This window comes from Oncorhynchus nerka, linkage group LG15 (assembly GCF_034236695.1).
Source record: "Oncorhynchus nerka isolate Pitt River linkage group LG15, Oner_Uvic_2.0, whole genome shotgun sequence".
NCBI lineage: Eukaryota > Metazoa > Chordata > Actinopteri > Salmoniformes > Salmonidae > Oncorhynchus > Oncorhynchus nerka.
This window is the reverse complement of record NC_088410.1, coordinates 6,791,091-6,802,697: the sequence shown is the minus strand read 5'-3', so window position 1 is coordinate 6,802,697 and position 11,607 is coordinate 6,791,091. Positions and strand designations below refer to the sequence as shown.

The following is an 11,607-nucleotide window of genomic DNA, read 5'->3' as shown; positions in this document are numbered from 1 at the left end:
ATGGGAGGGCCGGTCGGGGTACAGGGACTTGGAGCGGCGGGGGAGGGGCAGGGGGAGGGGCAGGACGGGATCCAGAGAGTGGTTGAGGGGGGAGGAGGAGTAGGGTCGGTCAGAGCGCATGGTGAGGATGTTAGCGTAGGGACTATCCTCCAGGAGACCAAAGCTGTTGTTATCTCTGCTGTTGTCCCTGTCTGGCAGACTGAACCCTCTGAACTGACCCTGTTGCCGCTCTGACTCCCTGCCGCCCCCCCGACGCTGCTGCTGCTGCTGCTTCTCAGGGACGTTCTCGTAGGAGGGCTGTCGGCTGAGCTGGGTGGAGAGGTGAGATCCTGGGGGGGAGGTTCCGGCAGGGGGGAGGTAGTGACTCACCAACCCATCACCCTCGCCCACCAGACCCAGCTCGCTCTGAGGCAGGTAGTGGGTGAACATGTCCCCGCCAGAGTGAGGGTGTGTGTGCTGGGTGTGTGTGTGTGCGTGTGGGGAGTGTGCGTGTGGGGAGTGTGCGTGTGGGGAGTGAGCGTGTGGAGAGTGTGCGTGTGGGGAGTGTGCGTGTGGAGAGTGTGTGTTTGGGGAGTGTGCGTGTGCCTGTGAATAGGTCTGGTACTGCAGCTGGTCTTCACTGATGTCGTAGAGGTTTCCCAGGTGGATGCAGGCATCACAGCGGTTCTGAGGGGAGCGGACTGTGTACAGACCAGAGTAACCTGATAACTTCCCTAGACAGGACCGGCAATGGGTCTGTCTCTGGCCCCCTGGGGCATCGTAGGAACCATCTAGAGAGAGGAGGAGAGGGGAGAGAGGAGAGAGGAGAGGAGAGGAGAGGAGAGGAGAGGGAAGACGAGAGGGGATGTATTGATTAAGATAATGTATTGATTAAGAGTACGTTATCATTTTGGTCCCTAGCAGAACCAACTGTAGCAGCAAAACAGAACCCAGGGCTGCTGAGATTAGATGTCTCTTATCTGTGTCAAATGTCTGACAGCAATAATTACCCCTCTAGTTTACTGAACTGAATGGAATTCAGTTTAGGAAATAAAATAAGGTACATTTAAACATGCTGATTACCACAGAACATGGTGCTGATTACCACAGAACATGGTGCTGATTACCACAGAACATGGTGCTGGTTACCACAGAACACGGTGCTGATTACCACAGAACACGGTGCTGATTACCACAGAACATGGTGCTGATTACCACAGAACACGGTGCTGATTACCACAGAACATGGTGCTGATTACCACAGAACACAGTAGACATTTATAACATGCTGATTACCACAGAACACGGTGCTGATTACCACAGAACATGGTGCTGGTTACCACAGAACATGGGGCTGATTACCACAGAACATGATGTTGATTACCACAGAACACGGTGCTGATTACCACAGAACACGGTGCTGATTACCACAGAACATGGTGCTGGTTACCACAGAACATGGTGTTGATTACCACAGAACATGGTGCTGATTACCACAGAACATGGTGCTGATTACCACAGAACATGGTGCTGATTACCACAGAACACGGTGCTGATTACCACAGAACACGGTGCTGATTACCACAGAACATGGTGTTGATTACCACAGAACATGGTGCTGATTACCACAGAACATGGTGCTGATTACCACAGAACATGGTGCTGATTACCACAGAACATGGTGCTGATTACCACAGAACATGGTGCTGATTACCACAGAACACGGTGCTGATTACCACAGAACACGGTAGACATTTAATACCATAGTTATACTATATTAATACCTCTAATGTACTCTAGTTATACCACATTACTACTTCTATAATACCATAGTTATACTATATTAATACCTCTATAGTACTCTAGTTATACCACATTACTACTTCTATAATACCATAGTTATACTATATTAATACCTCTATAGTACTATAGTTATACCTCATTACTACTTCTATAATACCATAGTTATACTATATTAATACCTCTATAGTACTCTAGTTATACCACATTACTACTTCTATAATACCATAGTTATACTATATTAATACCTCTATAGTACTCTAGTTATACCACATTACTACTTCTATAATACCATAGTTATACTATATTAATACCTCCATAGTACTCTAGTTATACCACATTACTACTTCTATAATACCATAGTTATACTATATTAATACCTCTATAGTACTCTAGTTATACCACATTACTACTTCTATAATACCATAGTTATACTATATTAATACCTCCATAGTACTCTAGTTATACCACATTACTACTTCTATAATACCATAGTTATACTATATTAATACCTCTATAGTACTCTAGTTATACCACATTACTACTTCTATAATACCATAGTTATGCTATATTAATACCTCTATAGTACTCTAGTTATACCACATTAGTACTTCTATAATACCATAGTTATACTATATTAATACCTCTATAGTACTCTAGTTATATCACATTACTACTTCTATAATACCATAGTTATACTATATTAATACCTCTATAGTACTACAGTAATACTACAGTAATACTTACCGTTCTTGTCATTGCTGGAGGAGGCAGCTCCAGTGTTGTTGTGTTTGTAGGTGTTGTACTTCTATAATACTATAGTTATACTACAGTACTACAGTTATACAACCATTATACTACAGTAATACCTACTGTTCTTGTCATTGCTGGAGGAGGCAGCTCCAGTGTTGTTGTGTTTGTAGGTGTTGTACTTCTATAATACTATAGTTATACTACAGTACTACAGTTATACAACCGTTATACTACAGTAATACTACAGTAATACTTACCGTTCTTGTCATTGCTGGAGGAGGCAGCTCCAGTGTTGTTGTGTTTGTAGGTGTTGTACTTCTATACTACTATAGTTATACTACAGTACTACAGTAATACTTCTATACTACTACAGTAATACTACAGTAATACTTACTGTTCTTGTCCCTCATGGAGGAGGCAGCTCCAGTGTTGTTGTGTTTGTAGGTGATGTACTTCTATAATACTATAGTTATACTACAGTACTACTTCTATAATACTACAGTAATACTTACTGTTCTTGTCATTGCTGGAGGAGGCAGCTCCAGTGTTGTTGTGTTTGTAGGTGATGTACTTCTATAATACTATAGTTAATACAACTGTTATACCACAGTAATACTTCTATAATACTACAGCTATACTACACTAACACCACAGTAATAATTATATAATACTTCTATAACACTCCAGCTATACTACAGTAATACTTCTATAATACTAGAATTATACTACAGTAACACCACAGTAATAATGATATAATACTTCTATAACACTACAGCTATACTACAGTAATACATATATAATACTAGAATTATACTACAGTAATACCACAGTAATAATTTTATAATACTTCTATAACTACAGCTCTAGCACTGTAATACTACAGTAATACATCTATAATACTAGAATTATAATACAGAAATACCACAGTAATAATTATATTACACTACAGTAATACTACAGTAATACTACAGTAATACTTACTGTTCTTGTCCTTGCTGGAGGAGGCAGCTCCAGTGTTGTTGTGTTTGTAGGTGCTGTACTTCTATAATACTATAGTTTTACTACAGTACTACTTCTATAATATTACAGTAATACTTACTGTTCTTGTCCCTCATGGAGGAGGCAGCTCTAGTGTTGGTGTGTTTGTAGGTGCTGTACCTCTATAATACTATAGTTTTACTACAGTACTACTTCTATAATACTACAGTAATACTACAGTAATACCTACTGTTCTTGTCCCTCATGGAGGAGGCAGCTCTAGTGTTGTTGTGTTTGTAGGTGCTGTACTTCTATAATACTATAGTTTTACTACAGTACTACTTCTATAATACTACAGTAATACTACAGTAATACTTACTGTTCTTGTCCCTCATGGAGGAGGCAGCTCCAGTGTTGGTGTGTTTGTAGGTGATGTACTTCTATAATACTATAGTTTTACTACAGTACTACTTCTATAATACTACAGTAATACTACAGTAATACCTACTGTTCTTGTCCCTCATGGAGGAGGCAGCTCTAGTGTTGGTGTGTTTGTAGGTGATGTACTTCTATAATACTGTAGTTATACTACAGTACTACAGTTCTATTATTTTATTTTCTATAATACTACAGCTTTACTACATTAATACTACAGTAATATTTCCATAATACTATCGTTATAATACAGTAATACTACAGTAATACTTACTGTTCTTGTCATTGCTGGAGGAGGCAGCTCCAATACTATAGGTATACTACAGTAAATCTACAGTAATACTTCTATACTACTACAGTAATACTACATGAATACTTACTGCTCTTGTCTTTGCCTGAGGAGGCAGCTCCAGTGCTGGTGTGTTTGTAGGTGATGTACTTCTATAATACTATAGGTATACTACAGTAAAACTACAGTAATACTTCTATAGTACTACAGTAATACTACATGAATACTTACTGCTCTTGTCTTTGCCTGAGGAGGCAGCTCCAGTGCTGGTGTGTTTGTAGGTGATGTACTTCTATAATACTATAGCTATACTACAGTAAAACTACAGAAATACTTCTATAATACTACAGTAATACTTACTGCTCTTGTCTTTGCCTGAGGAGGCAGCTCCAGTGCTGGTGTGTTTGTAGGTGCTGTACTTCTATAATACTATAGCTATACTACAGTAAAACTACAGTAATACTTCTATAGTACTACAGTAATACTACATGAATACTTACTGATCTTGTCTTTGCCTGAGGAGGCAGCTCCAGTGCTGGTGTGTTTGTAGGTGCTGTACTTCTTGTCCTTCAGAGAGTGGAGGTCAGCGTCGGCAGAGTGGCTGTGGTGCAGCAGACTGGCACTCAGCTGCAGGACGGAAGCGTCCACGGTGTTGGAGTGCTCCGAGTGAGAGTGTCTGAGGTCGGGGTGCGTGTGCGTGACGTCGGGGGGTTCCTGGAGGCTGTCTCTCTGGTAGAGCGGGGCGGAGTGTAGACTGGCCTGGTCTGAGTCTATGGAATAGATCTTCTCGTGACTCCTCCCGCTGCCGCCTCCTCCTCCTACACCTCCCACCCCCCCCACCGGGCGTTTCTTCAGCCCGTCTTTTGGGGGTTTGAACCCCCCCATCCCCATCCTGGGCCCGCCCAGATCGGATTCCATGTAGGAGGGGGGCCGGCTGGAACACTCGGAGATGTCGGAATGGGGCGGGTCTTCAGGGAGGTAACGCTGGCTCTTCATTGTTGCATGGCCCGGGACAGAGGCGGAGCCAGCGGATCCGGGGGCGGGACCACCTGCGGGACCGGACAACGGGATTGGTCCTTGTTTCAGCGTCTCCACGCTCTTCCTCCATAGGGCGCGGGGTTTGGAAGCGGGGCCGGCCGGGCCGGTGGGGTGGGGTTTGCCGTTGTCGGCGGTAACGCTGACCTCTAGGTCGTTGAGGCTGAGGGGGTGGGGTTTGGGTTTCCCAGGGTACGGGCCTGGGGATGAGTTATTCAGCAGGTCTTTGTGCCGACCCAGGAAGCCCTGTAGAGTGGAAGTGTTGCTATAGAGACCACCCTGGCCTTTAGGAGACAGACTGACGACAGAGTTCCCTAGAGGAAAGACAGCACAACATCTATAATCTACAGAGACCTCCTGGAGACAGTATAACATCTATAATCTACAGAGACCTCCTGGAGACAGTATAACATCTATAATCTATAGAGACCTCCTGGAGACAGTATAACATCTATAATCTATAGAGACCACCTGGAGACAGTACAACATCTATAATCTATAGAGACCACCTGGAGACAGTATAACATCTATAATCTATAGAGACAACCTGGAGACAGACAGTATAACATATACTATATATAACACATATATATATATATTATGTCTACACCTCTACTGTGGGGCTCTGTTACTACATTTATTATGTCTACACCTCTACTGTGGGGTTCTGTTACTACATGTATTATGTCTACTCTACACCTCTACTGTGGGGTTCTGTTACTACATTTATTATGTCTACACCTCTACTGTGGGGTTCTGTTACTACATTTATTATGTCTCCACCTCTACTGTGGGGTTCTGTTACTACATTTATTATGTCTACTCTACACCTCTACTGTGGGGTTCTGTTACTACATTTATTATGTCTACACCTCTACTGTGGGGCTCTGTTACTACATTTATTATGTCTACTCTACACCTCTACCGTGGGGTTCTGTTACTACATTTATTATGTCTACACCTCTACTGTGGGGTTCTGTTACTACATTTATTATGTCTACACCTCTACTGTGGGGTTCTGTTACTACATTTATTATGTCTACAGGGTTCTGTTACTACATTTATTATGTCTACACCTCTACTGTGGGGTTCTGTTACTACATTTATTATGTCTACAGGGTTCTGTTACTACATTTATTATGTCTACACCTCTACTGTGGGGTTCTGTTACTACATGTATTATGTCTACACCTCTACTGTGGGGTTCTGTTACTACATTTATTATGTCTACACCTCTACTGTGGGAGTTCTGTTACTACATTTATTATGTCTACACCTCTACTGTGGGGTTCTGTTACTACATTTATTATGTCTACACCTCTACTGTGGGGTTCTGTTACTACATTTATGATGTCTCCACCTCTACTGTGGGGTTCTGTTACTACATTTATTATGTCTACACCTCTACTGTGGGGTTCTGTTACTACATTTATTATGTCTACACCTCTACTGTGGGGTTCTGTTACTACATTTATTATGTCTACGCCTCTACTGTGGGGTTCTGTTACTACATTTATTATGTCTACACCTCTACTGTGGGGTTCTGTTACTACATGTATTATGTCTACACCTCTACTGTGGGGTTCTGTTACTACATTTATTATGTCTACAGGGTTCTGTTACTACATTTATTATGTCTACACCTCTACTGTGGGGTTCTGTTACTACATTTATTATGTCTACAGGGTTCTGTTACTACATTTATTATGTCTACACCTCTACTGTGGGGTTCTGTTACTACATGTATTATGTCTACACCTCTACTGTGGGGTTCTGTTACTACATTTATTATGTCTACACCTCTACTGTGGGAGTTCTGTTACTACATTTATTATGTCTACACCTCTACTGTGGGGTTCTGTTACTACATTTATTATGTCTACACCTCTACTGTGGGGTTCTGTTACTACATTTATTATGTCTACACCTCTACTGTGGGGTTCTGTTACTACATTTATTATGTCTACACCTCTACTGTGGGGTTCTGTTACTACATTTATTATGTCTACACCTCTACTGTGGGGTTCTGTTACTACATTTATTATGTCTACCTCTACTGTGGGGTTCTGTTACTACATTTATTTATTATGTCTACACCTCTACTGTGGGGTTCTGTTACTACATGTATTATGTCTACACCTCTACTGTGGGGTTCTGTTACTACATTTATTATGTCTACACCTCTACTGTGGGGTTCATTTATTATGTCACCTCTACTGTGGGGTTCTGTTACTACATTTATTATGTCTACACCTCTACTGTGGGGTTCTGTTACTACATTTATTATGTCTACCTCTGTTCTGTTACTACATTTATTATGTCTACACCTCTACTGTGGGGTTCTGTTACTACATTTATTATGTCTACACCTCTACTGTGGGGTTCTGTTACTACATTTATTATGTCTACACTGTGGGGTTCTCTACTGTGGGGGTTCTGTTACTACATTTATTATGTCTACACCTCTACTGTGGGGTTCTGTTACTACATTTATGATGTCTCCACCTCTACTGTGGGGTTCTACACCTCTACTGTGGGGTTCTGTTACTACATTTATTATGTCTACACCTCTACTGTGGGGTTCTGTTACTACATTTATTATGTGTCTACAGGGTTCTGTTACTACATTTATTATGTCTACACCTCTACTGTGGGGTTCTGTTACTACATTTATTATGTCTACACCTCTACTGTGGGGTTCTGTTACTACATTTATTATGTCTACACCTCTACTGTGGGGTTCTGTTACTACATTTATTATGTCTACACCTCTACTGTGGGGTTCTGTTACTACATTTATTATGTCTACACCTCTACTGTGGGGTTCTGTTACTACATTTATTATGTCTACACCTCTACTGTGGGGTTTCATTTATTACTACATTTATTATGTCTACACCTCTACTGTGGGGTTCTACTGTGGGACTGTGGGGTTCTGTTACTACATTTATTATGTCTACACACTGTGGGGTTCTGTTACTCTACTGTGGGGTTCTGTTACTACATTTATTATGTTCTACACCTCTACTGTGGGTTCTGTTACTACATTTATTATGTCTACACCTCTACTGTGGGGTTCTGTTACTACATTTATTATGTCTACACCTCTACTGTGGGGTTCTGTTACTACATTTATTATGTCTACACCTCTACTGTGGGGTTCTGTTACTACATTTATTATGTCTACACCTCTACTGTGGGGGGTCTCTCTACTGTGGGGTTCTACTACATTTATTATGTCTACAGGGTTCTGTTACTACATTTATTATGTCTACACCTCTACTGTGGGGTTCTGTTACTACATTTATTATGGTTCTGTTTACTACATTTATTATGTCTACACCTCTACTGTGGGGTTCTGTTACTACATTTATTATGTCTACACCTCTACTGTCTACTGTGGGGTTCTGTTACTACATTTATTATGTCTACACCTCTACTGTGGGGTTCTGTTACTACATTTATGGGATGTCTCCACCTCTACTGTGGGGTTCTGTTACTACATTTATTATGTCTACACCTCTACTGTGGGGTTCTGTTACTACATTTATTATGTCTACACCTCTACTGTGGGGTTCTGTTACTACATTTATTATGTTCTGTTACTACATTTATTATGTCTACACTACTCTACTGTGGGGTTCTGTTACTACATTTATTATGTCTACACCTCTACTGTGGGGTTCTGGTATTATGTCTACACCTCTACTGTGGGGTTCTGTTACTACATTTATTATGTCTACAGGGTTCTGTTACTACATTTATTATGTCTACACCTCTACTGTGGGGTTCTGTTACTACATTTATTATGTCTACAGGGTTCTGTTACTACATTTATTATGTCTACACCTCTACTGTGGGGTTCTGTTACTACATGTATTATGTCTACACCTCTACTGTGGGGTTCTGTTACTACATTTATTATGTCTACACCTCTACTGTGGGAGTTCTGTTACTACATTTATTATGTCTACACCTCTACTGTGGGGTTCTGTTACTACATTTATTATGTCTACACCTCTACTGTGGGGTTCTGTTACTACATTTATGATGTCTCCACCTCTACTGTGGGGTTCTGTTACTACATTTATTATGTCTACACCTCTACTGTGGGGTTCTGTTACTACATTTATTATGTCTACACCTCTACTGTGGGGTTCTGTTACTACATTTATTATGTCTACACCTCTACTACATTTATTATGTCTACACCTCTACTGTGGGGTTCTGTTACTACATTTATTATGTCTACACCTCTACTGTGGGGTTCTGTTACTACATTTATTATGTCTACACCTCTACTGTGGGGTTCTGTGGGGTTCTGTTACTACATTTATTATGTCTACACCTCTACTGTGGGGTTCTGTTACTACATTTATTATGTCTACACCTCTACTGTGGGGTTCTGTTACTACATTTATTATTTATTATGTTCTACTACTGTGGGGTTCTGTTACTACATTTATTATGTCTACACACTGTGGGGTTCTACTGTGGGGTTCTGTTACTACATTTATTATGTCTACGCCTCTACTGTGGGGTTCTGTTACTACATTTATTATGTCTACACCTCTACTGTGGGGTTCTGTTACTACATGTATTATGTCTACACCTCTACTGTGGGGTTCTGTTACTACATTTATTATGTCTACACCTCTACTGTGGGGTTCTGTTACTACATTTATTATGTCTACACCTCTACTGTGGGGTTCTGTTACTACATTTATTATGTCTACACCTCTACTGTGGGGTTCTGTTACTACATTTATTATGTCTACACCTCTACTGTGGGGTTCTGTTACTACATTTATTATGTCTACACCTCTACTGTGGGGTTCTGTTACTACATTTATTATGTCTACACCTCTACTGTGGGGTTCTGTTACTACATTTATTATGTCTACATTCTATTATGTGGGGTTCTGTTACTAAATTTATTATGTCTACACCTCTACTGTGGGGTTCTGTTACTACATTTATTATGTCTACACCTCTACTGTGGGGTTCTGTTACTACATTTATGATGTCTCCACCTCTACTGTGGGGTTCTGTTACTACATTTACTGTGGGGTTCTGTTACTACATTTATTATGTCTACACCTCTACTGCGGGGTTCTGTTACTACATTTATTATGTCTACACCTCTACTGTGGGGTTCTGTTACTACTATTATGTTATCTATGTCTACACCTCTACTGTGGGGTTCTGTTACTACATGTATTATGTCTACACCTCTACTGTGGGGTTCTGTTACTACATTTGTTACTACATTTATTATGTACATTTATTATGTCTACACCTCTACTGTGGGGTTCTGTTACTACATTTATTATGTCTACACCTCTACTGTGGGGTTCTGTTACTACATTTATTATGTCTACACCTCTACTGTGGGGTTCTGTTACTACATTTATTATGTCTACACCTCTACTGTGGGGTTCTGTTACTACATGTATTATGTCTACACCTCTACTGTGGGAGTTCTGTTACTACATTTATTATGTCTACACCTCTACTGTGGGGTTCTGTTACTACATTTATTATGTCTACACCTCTACTGTGGGGTTCTGTTACTACATTTATGATGTCTACTGTGGGGTTCTGTTACTACATTTATTATGTCTACACCTCTACTGTGGGGTTCTGTTACTACATTTATTATGTCTACACCTCTATGGGGTTTACACTACTGTGGGGTTCTGTTACTACATTTACATTTATTATGTCTACACCTCTACTGCGGGGTTCTGTTACTACATATTATGTCTACACCTCTACTGTGGGGTTCTGTTACTACATTTATTATGTTACACCTCTACTGCGGGGTTCTGTTACCTTTAATTATGTCTACACCTCTACTGTGGGGTTCTGTTACTACATTTATTATGTCTACACCTCTACTGTGGGGTTCTGTTACTACATTTATGATAACACCTCTACTGTGGGGTTCTGTTACTACATTTAAACATTTATTATGTCTCTACTGTGGGGTTCTGTTACTACATTTATTAAACACCTCTACTGTGGGGTTCTGTTACTACATGTATTATCTACACCTCTACTGTGGGGTGCTGTTACTACATTTATTATGTCTACGCCTCTACTGTGGGGCTCTGTTACTACATTTATTATGTCTACACCTCTACTGTGGGGTTACATTTATTACTACATTTATTATGTCTACACCTCTACAACTACATTTATTAACTGTGGGGTTCTGTTACTACATTTATTTAGTCTACAACTGTGGGGTTCTGTTATACATTTATTAAGTCTACACTCTACTGTGGGGTTCTACATTTATTATGCATTGGGAGTTTCATTTATGATGGCCGACA

The 11,607-nt window shown here is 40.4% G+C and overlaps 1 protein-coding gene across 1 annotated transcript in view; it reads right to left on the bottom strand.

Moving 5' to 3' along the window:
- The window catches only part of LOC115122263 (glutamate receptor ionotropic, NMDA 2A-like), a 192,983-nt gene that overhangs the window by 536 nt on the left and 180,840 nt on the right, over window positions 1-11,607 (bottom strand). The window contains 2 exon segments of the mRNA XM_065002173.1: window positions 1-770; window positions 4,735-5,583. The exon segment at window positions 1-770 is cut by the window's left edge and continues 536 nt beyond it. Of these exon segments, the coding sequence (XP_064858245.1) occupies window positions 1-770; window positions 4,735-5,583 (1,619 nt within the window).